The sequence below is a fragment of the Mycosarcoma maydis genome, chromosome 1 (genome assembly GCF_000328475.2).
Source record: "Mycosarcoma maydis chromosome 1, whole genome shotgun sequence".
In the NCBI taxonomy this organism is placed as follows: Eukaryota; Fungi; Basidiomycota; class Ustilaginomycetes; order Ustilaginales; genus Mycosarcoma; species Mycosarcoma maydis.
Window position 1 is genome coordinate 1,201,828 of NC_026478.1, and position 19,202 is coordinate 1,221,029.

General features: G+C 54.1%; 8 protein-coding genes across 8 annotated transcripts; 3 read left to right on the plus strand and 5 right to left on the minus strand.

Moving 5' to 3' along the window:
• Window positions 1-234: 234 nt before the first annotated feature.
• On the minus strand, window positions 235-1,254 carry UMAG_10108 (uncharacterized protein; the record flags this gene model as incomplete). The annotated part of the gene is made up of 1 exon (XM_011388363.1): window positions 235-1,254. The coding sequence occupies one exon, from the start codon at window positions 1,252-1,254 to the stop codon at window positions 235-237; it is 1,020 nt and encodes a 339-aa protein (XP_011386665.1).
• A 109-nt stretch (window positions 1,255-1,363) lies between these two features.
• UMAG_10109 (uncharacterized protein) lies at window positions 1,364-2,227 on the minus strand (the record flags this gene model as incomplete). The annotated part of the gene is made up of 1 exon (XM_011388364.1): window positions 1,364-2,227. The coding sequence occupies one exon, from the start codon at window positions 2,225-2,227 to the stop codon at window positions 1,364-1,366; it is 864 nt and encodes a 287-aa protein (XP_011386666.1).
• Window positions 2,228-2,932: 705 nt separating this feature from the next.
• Window positions 2,933-4,284, plus strand: UMAG_10110 (60S ribosomal protein eL36; the record flags this gene model as incomplete). Its single annotated transcript, XM_011388365.1, has 2 exons — window positions 2,933-2,981; window positions 3,992-4,284. The coding sequence occupies 2 exons, from the start codon at window positions 2,933-2,935 to the stop codon at window positions 4,282-4,284; spliced, it is 342 nt and encodes a 113-aa protein (XP_011386667.1).
• Window positions 4,285-4,683: 399 nt separating this feature from the next.
• UMAG_00427 (uncharacterized protein) lies at window positions 4,684-8,247 on the minus strand (the record flags this gene model as incomplete). Its single annotated transcript, XM_011387997.1, has 1 exon — window positions 4,684-8,247. The coding sequence occupies one exon, from the start codon at window positions 8,245-8,247 to the stop codon at window positions 4,684-4,686; it is 3,564 nt and encodes a 1,187-aa protein (XP_011386299.1).
• A 2,680-nt stretch (window positions 8,248-10,927) lies between these two features.
• On the plus strand, window positions 10,928-11,812 carry UMAG_00428 (uncharacterized protein; the record flags this gene model as incomplete). The annotated part of the gene is made up of 1 exon (XM_011387998.1): window positions 10,928-11,812. The coding sequence occupies one exon, from the start codon at window positions 10,928-10,930 to the stop codon at window positions 11,810-11,812; it is 885 nt and encodes a 294-aa protein (XP_011386300.1).
• Window positions 11,813-11,973: 161 nt separating this feature from the next.
• Window positions 11,974-13,818, minus strand: UMAG_00429 (putative alpha,alpha-trehalose-phosphate synthase (UDP-forming); the record flags this gene model as incomplete). Its single annotated transcript, XM_011387999.1, has 1 exon — window positions 11,974-13,818. One exon carries the CDS (start codon window positions 13,816-13,818, stop codon window positions 11,974-11,976), a length of 1,845 nt encoding a protein of 614 aa, XP_011386301.1.
• A 1,030-nt stretch (window positions 13,819-14,848) lies between these two features.
• UMAG_00430 (putative glycine decarboxylase subunit T) lies at window positions 14,849-16,213 on the minus strand (the record flags this gene model as incomplete). Its single annotated transcript, XM_011388000.1, has 1 exon — window positions 14,849-16,213. The coding sequence occupies one exon, from the start codon at window positions 16,211-16,213 to the stop codon at window positions 14,849-14,851; it is 1,365 nt and encodes a 454-aa protein (XP_011386302.1).
• An 837-nt stretch (window positions 16,214-17,050) lies between these two features.
• Window positions 17,051-18,031, plus strand: UMAG_10112 (uncharacterized protein; the record flags this gene model as incomplete). The annotated part of the gene is made up of 1 exon (XM_011388366.1): window positions 17,051-18,031. The coding sequence occupies one exon, from the start codon at window positions 17,051-17,053 to the stop codon at window positions 18,029-18,031; it is 981 nt and encodes a 326-aa protein (XP_011386668.1).
• Window positions 18,032-19,202: the final 1,171 nt, after the last annotated feature.

Sequence of the window (19,202 nt, forward strand, 5' to 3'; positions counted from 1 at the left end):
TAGGCCAGTTGCGCAAGCTTGGTTGCCACGGGTTAACTTGTTAGGCTGCTGACATCGTCGATGTGACCAGACAGCTATCACAATCTCCCGATTGAAGTTCAAGGCTCGGAAGGAAGGACTAGCCAGGACCTCATAAGTAGCATTGTACAACGATGGCAGCAATTCCTCAGACATGCACACACATGCAAAGCTTGCGTATGAGGTTGAAAGACAAAAGATCCCGGTGCTGCTAAGCTATGCTTGACGGTAATCCCCGCCGCCGTTCAAAGGTGGTCGACCGGTCGGTGTGATGCGTCGCGATCCTGTGACGCCTAGCTGTGATGTACCGAGATCAGAACTCAGCTCCAATCCCATGCTTGGTGTTGGCCCTCGTAGCGAGTCTACGGTCGCTTTGACCGAACTGATGCTGAATCCGTTGTACAATTTTGCTCCTCCCGCCGCACCGTCGTTAACATCGTCTCCATCAAACGCCTGCACAGTGACACCCGGCACGTCCATCTCCTCTTGGCTCTGAGCGGACTGGGCATCTTCTCGATCATCGCGGAGCCAGCTAGGTTTGAAGTTGCGCAGCACCGGTGCGGTACTGGGTGCGATGATAACTTCCGGCGTACCAGCTCCACCACTTTTGCGCTCGGCTTCACTGGGTTCGTCTGACGCGCCTTCGCCCCATACTCTCGGTTGATGCGATTCGATGTGACTGCCTGTATCGCGCAAATCCGCTAGTGCCTTCATTAAATCTTCGGCTAGCGTGTCACGATTGGGTGGATCTTCCCGAATGGGTTCCCAGCCCACAGGTGGACTGCCTGGTGGCGAGATCAGGAAGTTCTTGTCGGTAGTCGGCACCGCCAAAGTCTCTGGCTCGACTGCGGGGTCAGTCGCCGCGCCGAAGACGGCACGCAAGATGGTGCCGTCGTCGGCATCTGATGCGCGCTGCACACCTTGCACATCGCTATCCTCAAACGGCAGCACGAGCCGGTCCAGTCCTGCCTTTGCCAAGGCGGCACCCGCCGAGTCCTCAAACACCACCACTGCCCGCCCCACCGATGGCAATGGTGTCCAGCGTACCATAGCGCCATACGTGTTAAGCAGCGATAGAAGCAGCGAGCAAATATGTGGGATGAAGAACTCCACCGGCAGGCTAGACAGAATGAGTGTATTTGTTGCGGCATTGATGCTGTTGGTGGTGACGTCTTGCTCTACAAGTCCATGCACCAGCGACGGTGTTGCTGCTTGATCCGAGTCGGGCCATTTCATGACACTCTCCAAGTGAGCGAGATTACGCTGTTCGGGAACGAGTTACCAGGCCAAGTTGGGATACGACGTGTGTCAGCAAGACCATGCCGATCTCTGCAGTGCGTTTTACTCAGTAGGGACGGTAGCGTGAATCTGGGGTCTGGAAGTCGGCTCTCACCCTTCCGGTCTCGCTGAGCTCTTGTTCATCGGTTTGACCTTCTGCGTCGTCGAAAGCTTCTTCAGCATCGTCGTCATCGTTGTCATCGTAGTCGTTACCGTTTCCAAGCTGCATGCCAGAGCCGCTTGTGCCAAAGGGAGCAAAGCCAGAGAAAGGATGGTCACCCTCATTCTCGACGGGGCCCGAGGGATGTAGCGAAGCGCAATGAGAAAGCGATTCAAACAACTGATCGAGGGAGCTACTATCTGGTGTGCAGAGGTACATTTCGACGAGCTTGTATTCGTCCTCGTCGTCGTCGGTACCCATCTCGCCAGTGCCAGCATTAGGGCTCAAGTCGAGCTGACAGTAGATGCAGCCATGGAAGTGCTGTGCAGCAGCCGAGGAGGAGGAAGAGGCAACGTTCTGCGTTGTCACAGTTGGTTGCGCAAGAAAGGGTGGAGGAGACCTCGTGACGGCATGAAGCGCAACATTAGGGTAGCCCAGACGGAAACCTGTGCCAGACTCGGATGAGAGAAAGGTGATGTATTGTTCGGTGAGCCACAGCTGTCCACAGGCTTTGAACACCTCAACTTGCTCCTGCTGGTCGTCGTCGTCTTCTGCACTATTTTTCCCTCCAGCGCCACTTGTTGACGCCGGGTTTAGCTGCTCAAAGCACGATGGCCGTGAAGAAGGTGACGGGCTGACATACACGGTCGTCTGCGCAAGGTGAAGATGCAACAGCGGAGCAACGTCGCTGAACGAGTGTGGTGTGCTTGTTTGCAACTGTACAAGCTCTTCCGCTGAGGTGTAGACGGGCGGTGCCGAGATCTCCTCCATCATGTACAAGGTATTTGATATCGTGAGGTCGAGGTTGTGTCAAACGACGATCGTGCACGCGTGTCCGAGCGTCGTGTTCGATGCCTCTGTTGTATGCGCGACATGTGCTTCTCCTGTCACTTTTCGGCAAGTGGAGATTTCCATCTGGACCCTGAACATCACTTCAGGCTGACTAAGCTTGTGGCAAAACAGGAAAAACGTCGGCCGTGTTCAGAACCCATCACGTGATGAAAATATATAATGAAGAATGAAGAATGAAGAAATTCAATGTTTGTATTGTAGAGCCGTGAAGGGAATTCGATTGCTCAGCCCATTTCGAGAGCTTGTGGGGGTTGGGCAATTTGAGAATTGGTTTGGGTGGAGAGCACAGCACAGAGCGAAGATGCGCCCTCTGCTCAGCGGCAAGCAAACTTTGAGATCTATAGCAGCCAGTGGGGGAAGCAATGTCCAAGAGCAGAGCGGTTGAACTGTAGCCAGAAAGCGAACTGGTCACCACAGAGAAAGATCGTCAGCTTGTGAGTGGCAGAGTACGCAGTGAAGCTGGTTTTGAGTTTCTCAAGGCGCGAAAGCTACACAGACTCTCACATACTGAACTGAGGCAGACGAACCAGCAACGTTGCGGTCGCCATCAGGTTCACAGTTCCACGAACCTTCTACCTCCATCCCTCAAGATCATCATCAACTCTTTCTATACATTTCATCACAATGGGCAACTCCTCCAACCCCGCTCACAAGGCCGGCGTGCCCCGTACTGGTGTGTATTCCATTATCCTCGCTTCAGCATTCGACGCCACAGTAGCAGACACAGCAGCAGCAGCAGCAACAACGTTACAGCCACAGGCTTGACCCACAGCACCACCTATACCATCAGCATTCTACGCGACACAAATCCTCAGCGTTCGACAGTATCATCAGAGGTCCCGTTCAGCACGACAGCATGACAACCCAGCGACGTTTATTCGTCGATTGCAGCGCTTTTGCGATTTGACGTGACACTGTTCGAGTACCAAGCAGACGACCACTTGGGTTGAAGACAGGATGATTAGACGGAGTAGGCCATGCGATTACATGCTATCGTGCAGATGAAGAGCTCCTTGCGACGATGATCAACATCGAGACATTCTCGCATGACGGAACGTGGTCCGGAGCATGTGGATTCTCATCAGCTCGGCTCGTCCTAATCATATGTCTTCGAGTGGAAGGCTGCATCGCCATAGAAGCGTTGGTAGATTCATCTCGGCCGGCCTTTTGATGACAGACGAGCTGGCAGAGAGGATAGGACCGGCAAACGTCGCTCGGGTAGCTTCTCGCAGAAGCTTTATCTCCTCGCCGTTCTGACCTTGGTGGTACAAGATCTGCGCTGGAAGGGGAATTAGTGGGAAGCATTGAAACAGTGTCAGCAGTTGGATGGCATATTCGTCGTTCGTTTCCACATTCTTTTCATTTGACCGGCCGGGACACGACCAGCAGTGCGATAGGTAGGCGAGATCGCTCGCGGCGCTGCACCACTCTCGACAAGCATCGCTGCACGCACTGCAGTTGCTCGAACGACTTGACTCGGTCTCTTGCGCAATCACGCAAGCACGTGGCCGACAGTTCGTGCGATGAATTCCGACCGGCTCTTGCGAGCGTTGTTGCAGCTGGTGCTCCCGATACTGTATCTGAAAGCGTCGACTGCATTGCACCCTGACTGTTATGGATACCAGAAGCGCATTGTATACTGACCGTCTCATTTGTCTGATCTGGCATGTTGCACACTACCAGGACTCGTCTGGGGCATCAACCGCGGTCACCAGACCGAGCGACGAGTGCTTGCTCCTCGCCCCTCGAACCGCAAGGGTCGCCAGGGTGAGCGCGTCAAGGTCATCCGCTCCGTCGTTCGCGAGGTTGCCGGCTTCGCCCCTTACGAGCGTCGCGCCATGGAGCTCATCCGCAACTCCAAGGACAAGCGTGCGCGCAAGTTCATCAAGCGCCGTGTAGGAACGCTCCGTCGCGCTAAGAACAAGATGGAGAGCTTGACCAACGTCATCGCCGAACAGCGCCGCGCCGGTCACTAATCCCGTCCTCCTCTCCAACATCTTGCATCTCGTCCTTGTACCATCATACCGTACCAACCCCTTCGTACCCTTAGCGATTCACTCCCATCACCCCCAAAATCTTGTCGCAGCATTCTCTCTTGCTGGCACCACAATCTACGTCATTTGATCGTTCTTTCTTCGCTCCCCTCCGTTCATCTCGCCGTGTGATCTTTTCACCACTTCAACCCACAGGCTTGTCGACCTGAGTTGATTCGCCAAATTCCTTGATCGCCGCAACCAACCCTAGATGCGCAATTGTCCGCCGTCTTGTCACGCGCCACACAATTTTGAGAAAGTAATTCCAAGTGCTAAAAGTACAAATTGTGAAGGTCCATGAGAAGGAGGCAATCTCCCGGATTGGTTGTGATCAGTATCACATTACTGCGGCTGCTCGTGCAGCTCTTCGTCATTGGTGGTGGATGCCGTGTCCTTGGCCGAGCTTTCGCGCTCGGCTGCAACCCCAGCCGCGGAGCTAGCAGCAGCCACTGGGCTGGCTAAAGGGCTAGACCTGCTCGGCGCACTTGCATGGCCAAGAGCGCCCAACCCCATCCTCGTGCTTGCAAACGATCCCAACGCAGCAGGCCCGTTCGCAGCTGCGCTAGCAGGAGCCGTAGTAGGCGATCCAGACCCCGAGGTATTCGAAGAAGAGTTGAGGTTACCGAGAGACAGCCTCGTCCTTAACTGCGAAACGCCTGGCAGTGTTGGCGCTGACCAGATATCGCCGCCACCACTAGCTGATCCTGCCGAATTGCTCGCAACCAAACTACCGCTCCCGAGAGGAGGAGATGATGTAACCCAACCAGCGGTTGACGGTGGCATATTGGCATTGCTCGCCGAGGGCGCAGACCAAGTGTCGCTAGCGCCAAAGATCGACGATATAGTGCTCGAGCTGAATGGCGGCAGACCACCTGCGGGTGCTGCCGCAGAGGGCGCGTTTGAACCGTGCGCCCCGCTGAGACCGCCGGACATACCAGGCGCCCGTCCAAAGCTGTCCATGCTCGGATCGTAGTCCAGCGGTCCAAACTTGGACGAGGTGCCAAACGGTACTGATGACGACGCCTGGTCATCGCTACCGCTGCCACTCGTACCCAGGGCGTGCGCGTGCAGCCCCATGGGACCAAAGCGCGGACTTGCACCTGCGAATCCCATCGATGAACCGGAGCCATCGATGCCTTGCGTGAGCAGTGGCGAGTGTCTCGAAAAGGGGCTCGCCGCTCCTGGCGCTGCCATGGAGAACAGGCTCGAACCCATGCCGGAAGAAGGCGGCACACTGAACTCGGAACTGAGTGGCAGGTTCAGGATGTTGGTTTGGTTGACGCTGGCGTTGCTGGGTGATGCAAGCGTGGATTGGCTCGACAGCGATGGAGCCCCTCCGCCATTTCCGCCGTTGCTGCTGCCGATGCTGGAGGTAGGGATGTGACGAGCAAGAGGGAAAGCGAATCTGGACGAAGACGTGGGCGAATGCTCGACGGAGGCTACTCCAGCGGGTGGCGATTGAATCGCAGTAGCAGCCTGTGTGGCAGTCTGCGCTGGTGCAACGGAGGGAAGGGTGGTGATCATGCTTAACTTGCCATCCGAAGCTACCGGAGGGTTTTTGCTGATGACGGGCGAAGCGTGATTCGACCCAGTCGAGGGCACAAATTCCGGATTGGTCGGGTTGAGCGTGGTTGATGTCGAAGACGCTGGCAGTCTGACCTGAGGTGGATTGTACGAGAGCTGTGGCACGGGCAAACTTGACCGGCGGCGAGCATCGATTGACGGATCGTAGGGGTCAAAGCCGAGCGTGGGATCGTACAGGTCATCCTGACTCGCCTCGGACACACCAGAAGGGAATTGTGAGGACTGTTGTGGCTGGCTGTAGAACGAGTCCATGGTGGCGTAGGGCCCGTTAGAACCAAAGCCGCCCATCCCCATCGCTTGATCTGAAATGTAGCCTTGTCCTGGAGGTAGCATAGCACCTTGCTGGGATGACACACCAGCACCCGTGAAGCCAGTGGCAGTGATAGCATCAAAGCTCTGGGTCTGTTGATTGTGATTCTGTCCGCGACGGAAACCTTTGCCGAAACTCTGCATAAAGCCTCGAGATGCCCCAGCAAAGCCTGAGCCGCTCGTGCTGCTGTTGTTTCCGGGTCCGCTAAATTGACCGGCGGGACTCGAGACAGCACGGTTACCAAAGCTGCCCATCTTACCACCTCTAGCTCCTGATTTGTTCTTGTGACCCATAACGTTGGCTGCTGGATGGGGTCCACTGGCATGACGATGTCCACCTCGTTGTGCGCCCCCGGCAGCAGCTCCACCACGTCGAGCGTTGCTGACATGTCCGCCTGGAGGCTTGGTGAGAACTTCTCTGGCTTCTTCCTTGATCTTTTCAATCTCGGACTGGATGGAACCGAGCTGCTCGTCGCGCAAGTCGTCGCGTTCAGTTTCGAGTGCTTTTGCCGCTGCTTCGAGAGATCGAAGCTCTTTTTCAAGAGCAGCCAGAGCTGCATCGTCCTTGTCCCACTCTGCTTGTGCTGCTGCTTCTTCCGCCTCGACTTGCTTGCTCAAAGTTTCCACCTGGCCTTCGAGCTCAGCATCCTGTTCCTCCCACTGGGGCTGCTCCTTCTCAGCAACTTCGGCTTGCTCGTGGATCTCCTTGGTGAGAATGGTGGTCTGCTTTATAAGCTCCTGCAATGCCAAAACTTTCTGGCGACTGCGGTTATCGGTCGCACTCATTCGGTCCATACCACGTTTGACAGCATCGATCTCGTGGCGGAGACCAGCTTCTTGTTTGGACGACTCCTTTCTTGCCCGCTTGACGTCTGCGGCGAGAGAAGCTTTGAGGGCGTCTAGGGTTTCAAGCTCAGCTTGGAGGACGGCTAGACGCTGAGGCGGGGCTTCAGCGACATCGGATTCGGGTGCAGATACGGGAAGACGGCTGAGTGGTGAGGGGGAAGAGGACCTAAGGGGGGGAGCCGGATCGATGGAACGAGAAGAGTCGCGGTCGGACCTGGTTCGCAGCGTAGCGCGGAAAGCATCGTGGGTGCCATCAAGACCGGCCTTTACGAGGAATTGAATGTCGTAGTCGGACTCAGGCTCGAGGCCGAAGATGACGACGATGGCTTCGTGGGAGCCGCGCTCTCCAAGCAAAACATGCGGCCAGTCCTGGCCGTTGACGATGACCGAGACTCGGTCCTTGAAGACACTGGTAACGTGATGGCGGGCGTCGGAGCTTCCCTCATAGCCTGAGTCGGAAGCATCTGAAGCAGAGCCAGCTTCATCTTCGACGGCGGTGGCAGCGTCGTCCGAAGGCCAAGCGTCGTCGTCGTTGGCAGAGTTGTGAGCCGATTCGGAGGGAGCCGAGCTGTAAGAGCTCCTTCTGAGCTGAACTGGCACGGTGGGAGGAGGACGAAGGCGGATCTTTGTGACCTTGCGATTCAAGCTTCGAGTTGCGACAAGACCCTCTGTGAGCTTGGATATGGGTGTTTCGAGTGGTTGCGTCGAGGCTGACGCTTGAGCAGTTGCGGGAATTCTGGACTTAGAGACAGCAGCTGCAGTGGCAGACGTGGGAGAAGGTGATATTGCCGTAGCTCTAGCCGAGGAGCGACCGGGAGACGAGCTGCGAGCGGCGCCGTTGGGTGAAGATCTGGGCTTGTTGCGTTTTCGCAGCTGCGAGTTGATCGCTTCGAGAGGGATGGCACTAAGAGGCGGCGGGCGTGTGGACCATAGTAAGGAAATCGAGACGGGGGTGAGGTCGAGCAGCTCTATGCGATAGGGATGATGTTGGTTGTTTAAAGGCCGTGGACGCATCTTTGGACTGGGGCGCGCTATGGACGTCGAAGGGGGATAAGATGCTGCTGGCACTGCAGTTGATGATGATGATGATGATGATGATGGTTGGCTTGGATGCGATACATCTTGGAATGGTGGCCCATCGCTGGGCCGGTGGGCCGCGGTGGGCATCGGAGTAGGACACAGGGACACAAGTCTGTTCCCAGAGACTTCTCTTCGGTTCGGTCAAAGAGAGCGGTAAGAGAGTTTCGAGCTCGAGGTCGAAGGTCAAGAATGGTTCCTTTTGAAGGACTATGATGTTGGTCGAACCGACATTACGAGGAGATGGGAGGGCAGCTAGTTGGCGTTGATCCTGTTTCTAAGCTCGGGAGCGATGGTTCCGAACGTTTTGGAGAGGGAAATTGACAGGACAGGACAGCACAGCACAGCAAATCAACGATGAGAGTGAGCGTTGAACAATCAGACGACGACAACAGCAACAGCAACAGCAACGACAACGACGATGGCGGACGTTTTCCGGCATGGCTGAGCATAAAATTTGGCCAGACGGTGGCTCTCACGTCTCAGTCACGAGTCGTGAGTCTGGTTGGTTACACTCAGACTCACTTTGAGAATTTCTTCACGCTTACTTGGCTTAGTCGTGAGTCGTGAATACTGAGCTGTTGCCCTAAAAACTGTGCCATTTTCGCGCTGTCAAACCAACAAAAAGAACGCACTTTTCGTTGGCGGCATTCACGATTCAGATTCAGATTCACGAATCACGATTTTCGTGTTTGTGCGAAATGTCACTCACGACGGTACAGAGTCACGAGTGCGTCAAATCGGCACACGGCTGCCCGCTCATGGCTGTCGTCTTTGCCTGTTACCTACGCAATGTAACAATCTTGCTCCAATTAATCACGAATCGTGAATCCACAGAAAGACAAACCACGAACACGCAAATCGTGAATCGTGAATCAAGCGTCGTGCGTCGTACTTCTTTCTGATTCGGCTTATGACTGACACAATTTTTTCATCACAGTCACGAGTGGTGAGTCGAGGAGGAGCAAGAAAGCCAGCGAAAGGGAACATCGAAGCTTCCTTCTTCTCTTCTTCATCGTTTAACAAAGTATCTGGATATCCCCTCATAGAGTCCTCCTCGCCATCTTGGATCTTCCGACAGGAAGAGAACTGGAGAGAAGCCGGTGCTAGTAGCCTACGCCTTCTCTGACGAGAGGGCGATGGTCCAACGTGTCGGTAGGACTCTAACAAGGATACTCCTAGACCAATTCGGTGCATCTTTGGCTGACTTGCCGAGCTGCAAAGCTCACTTTTTGTTTCCATGGCGATGGCTCAGTCACCTAATGCCCCTACATTCCTCTAGCGACGCCTCGGTGATGTTTTGGTGATCGACCCAGCGATGCTGCTCGATTGACCCGGCTCTGTTCGAGGCGACGTTGCCCTCCTCGCCCTTTCTCCTCGACCCCCTCTCCCGTCTCCCGTCTTCCCTCGCTCCTAATTCGCCTCGCATTCGTGATTCCTTCACTGCCCTTCTCTGTGGGTTGTAATTCCACTCTTTTGCCCAGGTTTTGTGTTTTGTGTTTGTCGTGGATTATGTGGTCTATGCCGCCTACCTTGTTCGAAGTCAACGATGCACGGTGGAAAGCAGACTTTGAAAAGCGAATTCATGGATTAACCTGAGGCGGCCTAACATCGGCTTCCACTGCTCACGCTCCATGCTCCTGCACTTGAAGCTTAACCATTCACGATTCACAGGATTGTACCAAAAGGGTGTCTAGACTAGCAATCGGATTTGGATTGTAATTTTTAACTCCTGCCCGTGCTCCCGTGGCTTGTGGCTCACGACCTACCACAGATGCGTGACGCAACACACGGCGAAGCATGGCCAGCTGACACACGAATTTGTCTATTTTACCAGCCGTCATTTCTGAACCTCTCTTTTCGTGATTCTTTTCGAGCCTTTAGTAGTTCTTTTCTGCAAAACATGACCAAAGATCCACAAAACTGGGTAGCCTTGGGTAGCCTTCAAAAAAGCACGAACCTGCGGCATACACGAAGCACGCAGAAGGCGACTGACAGGACAAGTCGGAAGGGAAACGCACGCCGATCGCACTCTCACTCTCTCCTTTCTGAAGCAGCGGTCACAGCAGTGTGGCATGTCCTGTACATACTCCAACGCCTCGCTTCTTGTGCCGAACAGCTTGCTGCTGGTCACAAGGTGCGCGGACTGCACACGACACTCACCAAGGTCGCGTCTGCGTCTACGTGTGACTCGTGACTGGGTGTGGCATGGAAGCAACTCGTACTTTGCCTTCAACAGTCAAGAGTGGACCCTGAGCTAAGAAGGGGCTGATCGGTCAGGCGTGCGGGGTTTGCAGCCAAACAGGGAGGGTTTCAGCGCGCACTTAAGCGTTCTATCGGCGCGAAATAATCCAGCATGCATGACAGAACTCAAGCGAAGCCAAGACGGTATGTTACTCACGTGACTGCATCTGTCGCCTTTCGCCTGTTGCCTCTTGGGAGTAGTTATACGTGCTCTCCTCTAACTTTGCTTGACGCTCCGGCTAAATCAATCACGAGTCTTATTCGTACGCTGTAGAAGGCGAGACTTGTGCGCTATGTTTCCCCGGTCTACTCAGTGCAAACGCCGAGGCTTGCTCGACGACTTGGCCACCTCATTTCGGTCACGCTTATGGTGACTTGTGCGCATAAACTCGGTCTGTTGCTTCGAATATATAATGCGAGGTCCGCTACGAATCCCAGCGTGTTGCAAGCTCTAAGAGCCCCTTCACTATAGAATCGGCTTCGACACAGAAAGCGACATCCAACGGTTTCCATTTCAATAGCAGCCATGTCCGACCACTTCAGCCAGCACCAATTACGCGAGGGCGTTGTTCTACCCCACGTGCTCAACAAAGCTCCCAAGGGTACCAAGGCGTATGTTCTCAACCTGGGCTACCTTCAAGCCGACGCTGGATGGTTCAAGCGCGGAGCCAACCAATCGCTCATGAGTGATCCCAAGGGTCCCGAGGTTCACGAGCGACGTGATCTCATCATGTACTCTGTTCTCATCGACCATCCCACCGAGGGACTGATCCTCTGGGAGACTGGCTGCGGCAAAGACTATCCTGAGGTCTGGGGAGCACCTCTGAACGACATTTTCGCACGTTCGCGCTTCTCTCCGGAACATGAACTGGATGCCGCGATCGCTAAAACGGGTCACAGCATCAGCGACGTCAAGCAGGTCATCATCGGTCATCTTCACCTCGATCATGCTGGCGGGCTCGAGTATTTCCGCAAATCCGACGTCCCCATCTGGGTACATGAACGAGAACTTAAATCTGCCTTTTTCAGCTGTGCCACCGGTGCAGATCGCGGCGTCTATCTGCCTCACTACCTCTCGATCGACCAACTCAACTGGAAGTGCTTCGACGACCGAACCATCGACTTTGCTCAAGGTATCACCCTACACCACCTACCCGGTCATACCGATGGCCTCATCGGAATGCAGCTCAACTTGGAAAACGATGGAACCTTCTTCTTTGTCAGTGATCATGCTCATATCATGGACAACTACAAACCAGGAATCCCCCAGGGTTGGCTGGCAAGAGATCATCCATCTTGGTTCAATTCCAATCAGAGGTTGCAGAGGATGGAAAAGACAACCGGTGGATTGGTCGTTCCCGGACACGATCTCGAAACCGTCGAACCGCTGTTGGATCGAGTTCTGACGTGAAACAGACAAGGCGAGACCTGCTCAACGACCATTGGATCATGGCACACTCTCACATTCACGATTAGGCCCGCGAAATCAATCACGAATTGCAATTCTTGATTTGAACAAATTCTGAGCAAAATCACGAATGTGGACGTTCCAAGAGGCTACAGACAAGACCATCAAGGTCGAGAAGGCAAGCTCGGCACACCCGCACTAGGACTCTCCGCCTCGCCTTCTACCTTGATCCTCTTGAGATCATTGACAAAGCTCAAGCCCCACCAGCTAGCCGTATGTTTCTTGACGTATCTACTGAGTTTCTCGAAGTTTTCCCTTCTGACATTTGCCGGCATGGTGAGCGCCTCGTGAATTGCATCCGAGACAGCAAACGCGTCCCACGGATTACATATCAGCGAGCCATTCAAGCTCTGCGCTGCGCCTGCGAATTCCGAGAGAATCATGACGCCTGCCCTTTGCTGTTGACATGCAATGTACTCGTACGAGACCAGATTCATACCATCTCTGGTTGAAGTGACCAGACATGCGTCGCTGATAGCGTAGAGCGCACACAGCTCATCGAAGCTCACCGATCGATGCAGAAAGTGGATCGGCATCGACTCGACCGTTCCGAAGCGTCCGTTGATTCGACCCACCGCTTCGTTGACGGTGGCGCGCAGGTTTTGATACTCTTCCACATCTTGACGCGAGGGTACTGCTACTTGAACCAGCACCACTTTGCCGATCCACTCCGGATGATCCTGCAGGAACGTCTCGAGAGCGTGCAGCTTCTGCGGTACACCTTTGATGTAATCCAATCGATCGACACCGACGATGATCTTGACACCTTCGAATCGACGTTGCAGACTCTTGATCCGTTCCTTGACGCTTTCGCGTTCCAGACCGTCCTCGAACTGTGAAGGCTCGATACCGATCGGGTACGTGCCGACGTGAACATAGCGGCCTTCGAACTCGGCACCGTTGGGCATGGTGGGTAGTCCAAGAATGCGTGTGCACGAGGAGAGGAAGTGACGCGCATAATCGTAGGTGTGGAAACCGATCAGGTCGCAGTGCAAGATGCCGAGTAGGATCTCTCGACGAACGGGCAAGATTCGGTAGATCTCCGAGGAAGGGAAAGGAGTGTGAAGGAAGAATCCAATCTTGATGGACCCTCGGCCGCTCGAGCCGTCGCTGGTTCCGAGACCGCGACCCGTAGCACTGCTGTTGCTGCGAAGAGCTGCATCGCGACCTTGATAATCGCCTTGGTCATCACCCTCACCCTCACCGTCGTCAGCCGGCGGCGTGTTGATGCGTCCGTTCCCTCGCAACGAATCATACGCCGAAGGGGCTGCTAGTAGATCGTCATCCTGAAGCTGCAACGTACCATCCACACCGTGTCTCACGTGCTCCAACTCCCTCTGCGATGTAGCTCCCTGCTGCTCACTCCCCTCGATCAACGTCCTCAGCATCAACGGCAACAACATCAGATGATAATCCTGCACCCACACCATATCTCCTTGTCGAACAATGCTCCTGATCTTCTCTGCAAACCGCAGATTGGCCTCTCGATAAGCCAACCAGTTGGTCTCGTCAAAGTTCATCTCACCGGGATGGTAGTGAAACAGCGGCCAGAGGATCGAATTCGAGAACCCGTTGTAGTGGCGATCAGCGATCTCGTCTGAAATCCATACGGGTTGACAGCTGTACTCTTCGCGCAGACGTTTCTCGATGTACTCTTCGTCCTTGGGCGGCACGGAAAGGCCTGGCCAGCCGATCCAGGTGAAGTTCATCGTCTTTTTGCATCCCGAGAGAGCCGAGACGAGACCACCGGAGGAAAGTGTGAAAGTGTAACCGCCAGGTACCGATGGGTCCACTTTGATGGTGACGGGCAGTCGGTTCGAGACGACAATGAGAGATGCGCCTTCCATGACCGGACCGGCTTTGCAAAGGTCCTCAATGTGCTGCTGCTGGGCAGCCGTGACGGGGTCGGTTGAGGGTGCACCCTGCGAGGAAGTTGAAGCCGATGTCATGGTTGCTACTAGTACCGATCCCGGCTTGCGAACGATGCAATGAGAATTGACTGGAACAACAGATCGAAGATATCTGCTCCTATCAGCGAGAGGCGAGCGGGACGATGAACGGGCGGCTTGTGGGAAGGAAGTGATAGAAATGTATGATGGTGGTACGGAAAGGAGTTGTGCCAGTCGAAAGCAGGGATTATGTCAATGGTATTTCGGAGCAACTGCAGCAATGAATCAGGTTGACGACAAGAAAGCGGTGCTGCAAGTTCGGATGCGAGAGGTTACTAATCGTGAATATCGTAGCGAGCGTGGCTTGGGAGAGCTGTAAAACGCGATGCGACGAGATGGATCAGCAAGCTCGTCGAATCTTTGGCACTGGAGGTAGAATGGGGAACTGCTGTTTGCGTTACGACTTGTCGGCGACGACCGTGAAGCAGGATCGTGGATGCGAACGATCGAAGCTTCTATCAGCTCGGGGTGTGTGTGTGTGTGTGTGTGTGTGTGTGTGTGTCTCATGGAAATCGTGATTCACGATTGTGCTTAGCATGTGGAGATTTAGATGAATCAACGAGAACCTTCTGTCTGTGCCACTGACGACTCACGACTCATGTCTGCACGCTCTCAGATCAGTGCACTATTTTTGGTGATATCCAAATCATGAATTCACACGAATCACGAATCACGATTTTCGTGAATCGTGAATACATCACAGAATCGCGAATCACCCTCTAGAGAATCAAACATGAAAGTCCGACACCGTGGCCAATTCGTGATTCACGATTCTGTGATTGCTCACGCTCCAATCCTCACGATTCTCGCGCATGGCTCTTCCTCTCGCCAGTCAAACAAATCGCCATGTCCATTCACGATTTACACATGATACATACTTGCTTTCAGATTACTCGCACGTGCGGCCTGACAGCGTTGCTCACATTCTTGATTCACAGCGAACCGCAGTACCTGTTCGAGTGGCTTCGAAAGCTCGTGATCTAATAAACAGTGACTGGAAGTATAGGTAGAATAGCAACAACTCTCGGCTTTACCCTCGGAAGAACTTGCTCTCGACAAACGGCATCTTGGCCACCTCGGCATCGCGCAGCTTCTTTCGAATCTCAACCTTGAGCTTGGTGCCCTTCTTATGCTGTCCGTTTTCCACCAGTGCCATGGCGATATTCTTGCCCAAGGTAGGACTAGGAATACCCGAGGTGACGCGACCGACGACCTTGCCTTCCGGCGTAAACAGGTTGGCTCCTTCTCGTGCAATGCCGCCGTCAATGAAAAGACCGATCCGGCGACGAGGAGGACCCTCTTTGAGCTCCTTGAGCACGCGCTCGGCTCCCAAAAAGTCAGCTGCAGCACGTCGGTCCTTGCCCACACACCATGCCAGCGCACCTTCAACGGGGCTGACACTGGCATCCAAGTCATGGCCATACAGGCACATGCCTGCCTCGAGTCGCAGACTGTCTCGTGCTGCCAAGCCGGCCAGCTGCACCTCGCTATCCGACAGTAAAGCCTCGGCAACTTTCACCGTTGACGCGGGAGGAATCGAGATCTCGAATCCGTCTTCGCCGGTGTAGCCTGCTCGAGCAACGTGGCACTCGACCTTGTCGCCGGCAATCTTCAACGGCACAAAGACGCTCTTGCCGAAAGTGAGCGTGTTGAGGTCGAAGTCGCCAACCAGCTTCTCGAGAACCTTGGCTGCCGTTGGGCCCTGCAAGGCGAGCAACCCCCAGTCGTCCATGACCTCGTGCTTAACAGCATCGCCCTTCCATGCATCTAGCTGCTTTTTGAACCAGGCAAGATCCTCGGTACGGCATCCAGCGTTGGTGACGACGTAAAAACTGTCATCCGCATGCTTGGTGATGATGAGATCGTCCAGGATACCGCCCTGCTCAGACATGAGCACCGAAAGTGTAGAGCTGAAGGCAGGCATCGAGGTCAACGACGCTGGTGTCAGATGCTGCAGGAATTTGAGCGCACCAGGGCCCTTGAATTTGTGCTGCACCATGTGGCCGACGTCAAAGAGACCAGCGTGCGTGCGGACGTGATGATGCGAGGCTACCTGCCCAACATCGCCGTATGTGAGAGGCATGAGGTAGCCGCCAAACGGCACCATCTTGCCGCCGTTCTTGACGTGGAAGTCATACAGACCCGTCTTGGAGAGGGCGTCAGTGAGAGGCGTCGAAGGCGAGCTCATCGCCTCGCTCTTTGTATCAGCAGCACGTGTGCTGCTCGAGTGGAGCTGTCGGGAGCCAACAAGTCCATCTCGGAGAGAACTCGCGGCTGAAGCGTTGTGTGCCGAAGCTGAAGCTACGACACGAGCAGCGAGGTGACGAGGCAAGACACTGCGTCCAGCCGTTCTCACCACCGCAGAGGTAGCTGCGACAGTACGGGTTGCAAACATGGCTGATGATCCAAGTTTGTTTAGCAGAGCTGTAGCGATACAGCTGCTGTCAATCGATGGTGGAAGAACAGAAACGAAGCGACGGTTATCGACTCGAAGACTCACGATGTTGCAAAGCCTGCAAACATCGAAAAGCGATGAGCCGCCTTCTGCAGGTGGAAAGCTTTCTGGCACGCTGTGGGGAAGCTCTCTGCGTGAAGCAGTTCCACTAGTCGCGAGTAGGTCGTCGACTTGACCGGCGCACAAACCGGGCTAAACGGTTTTGCAAGGATTAAGACTCACGCCTGTGACTGTTGCAGCTGAAACCGAAAAATCCACGCCAAAGTTACCTTTACAGGAAGTCCAAATTCCCTTTAGAGGAAGGCAAGCCAGATACTGTAGATCTTCCTTATCACGAATCGCGAATAAAATATCGTGAATCTGTTCGTCGTTCGCACCAGTCACGAGTTGAGGGTATGTCGGCTTAAGATTTAGCTCGTCATGCGTAGTTTCCAAAAAACTCCGATAAAAAAAAGAATTGTCGAGTCTAACAACTATTCAGATATCTCACATCTCCACGTCTGGGTTCGGTGTTCCGTCGTGTTCGTTGTGAGTCACGAGTGTTTGTGTTCTACGCTCCTCGTTGACAAACGCCTCGGGTCACCCGATTCACGTTTTTCTCTTGCAGATTCGTGATTGATCCAGATCCGAACCATGGAGAAATACATGAAAATGTTTTTTTCTTCCTTGTTTGCTGCCGCAGCTGATCTTTGTCTTTTCTTCTCTCCCCCAGACATACGTCTCACTTTTCCACCCTGTTGCGTAGCACACGCTCGTAGCAACACCGCATCGCACGACATGCCACACAAGAGGGCGAAGCACTCAGATCGAGTGGCTAAGCGCTTCTCGCTCGGCCAGGATCTCGCACCGGGTGCAGATGACGGCTTCTTTTCCGAGATGCCCAAGGGAGCCATGCGCATCCTGCAAGGCGCCAAGGTTCAAGAAGCGTATCGCGCCAAGCTTGAAGCAAGGAAGAAGGCTGAACAGGATGCACTTACAAAAGGCCGCAAAAGCGAAAGCAAAGTCTTGGACGCATCAGCAGGCGATTCCAAGGGCGACAATGCATCTCAACTCACTATTCGTCCTGGCGAGAAGCTACGCGACTTCAATGCTCGTGTAGAACAAGCTATGGCAGCAGACGTCCATGCCACGTTTCGTTCGGCCTCGAGATCGCAGATCAACGCTCGTAAGCGCGAGCGCAGGAAACTTCGCAAAGCAGGTATTGATCCGGATGCCGATCCCGAGGATTTAGAACATCAAGAGTCGACTCGCAAAGCCAAGGCTGACAAAGCGGCTGCATTGCAAGCCAGCGAGCCTTCTAGTATCGATCTCAAACGTCAACGCCAGGCTTTCCAGCAGACTGGCGAAATCAAGGACTTTGCCAAAGCTAGTCAAGTCAAGAAGATCAACGACGTCGCACAAGCTCCTCCCACGCTCACACGCGCCCCTCGTGGCGAGTCGCTGCAGGCCAAGACGAGAAAGGCCCGACTCATGGCCAAGATCACTGGCAACGACGAAGAGGAGGCCGAACGCAAAGTCAAGCAAGCCGAAAAGGATCGACAGAAGGGACGTGTTCCTGAAAAGCTCGCCGCTAATCACTCGTTTTCGACTGCTGGCAAGAAGCGCAAGGCAGCTGACAGGCCTCAGTCAGCACTGGAGCCCAGCATGGCACGACAGCGAGTGCTCGAAGAGGAGCGCGACAAGGTCATCAGAGCCTATCGCCAGATCAAAGAGAAGAAGATCCAAGAGAACCAATCGAAGCATCCCAAGAAGGCTTGAAACGCACAACCTGAGCATAACATCGACACTACCCAGATCGTATCCAGGATCACCATTCCAACGCACTATACCCGGACGCTAACCGTCCATCAGCATTCGCCACGCATCTGTACAACATAATTCAGCATCCTTGTACCATGATTGCGATCGGGCAGCTTGTGCCCTTACTTTCGCTCAATCATCCGGACTGTGTCGTTGTGTGATCCCCCCTATTCACTTTTTTCCCCTCGTTCTCTTCCGTTTCTTACCACTACCCTTCTGTCCTCTTCCATCGAAGCTCGGCTTCGAATCCGCTTGTATTCCTTATCCCAAAAGAAGAAGGCTTCGGCACTGCGTCTTTTTGGCATAATAATCGAGCGAAGATCAACCTGTTCTTTTCAAAGAACAACTAGAGACTAGATACCTCTGGCATGGGGGCCTTCTTTCGCTATCAGCCGAAGACGTTTCAACGTCAATGATGGACGATAGATAGTAGTTCGCCGACAAACTTGGTTTCCTATTCATAACAGCGTATTCGCGATTATTCATATCACCAAAAGTTGCACTCTTCCTGCATCCCTATCGAGCGAGGCTGGCCTTTGTAGTGTCTGGCAAGCGTTGATCAATCGAGGAGCTCACGGCTTCTTTCTGTCGGCGCAGACGCATGACCGTGACCGACTCGTGACTCTTGAGTGCTGTGTGGAGAGGGAATCGTGAATGTAACACGCAGTGACAGGCTCACGGCTCGTGGCTCCACGCTCGTGGCTAGGTGGGAATCACGAATCACGAATTCACGATTTCGTGGATTCGAGTCGGGAGTCAGAGAGTCACGAGTCGTAAGTGTTTCGGACACTTGACCGATTACTGGATTGCTGAGCTTGAACTCCAGTCGAATGACGGTCGAGCCACCAAAAAATGTCAGCTGCAACCATACACGATATCGTGTATGGAACGCAGTTTTCCGAACGTAAAAGGTCCTCAGCCGCAAAAGGTTGACACCGCCAGCCAGCCAGCCAATGAAGAGTAGTTTACAGTCGTGAGTCACAATCACGAATTGTGAATTGCCTAGAAGGCTACAGGAAGGGCGTTTCGACTGGAACCGCCGGTCAAGGACGATTAATCAACCGTCGAGAATGCGACTCACAGACTGAGGCACTACTCATATAGCTTTCGCTTTTCGCCTGCAAACTTC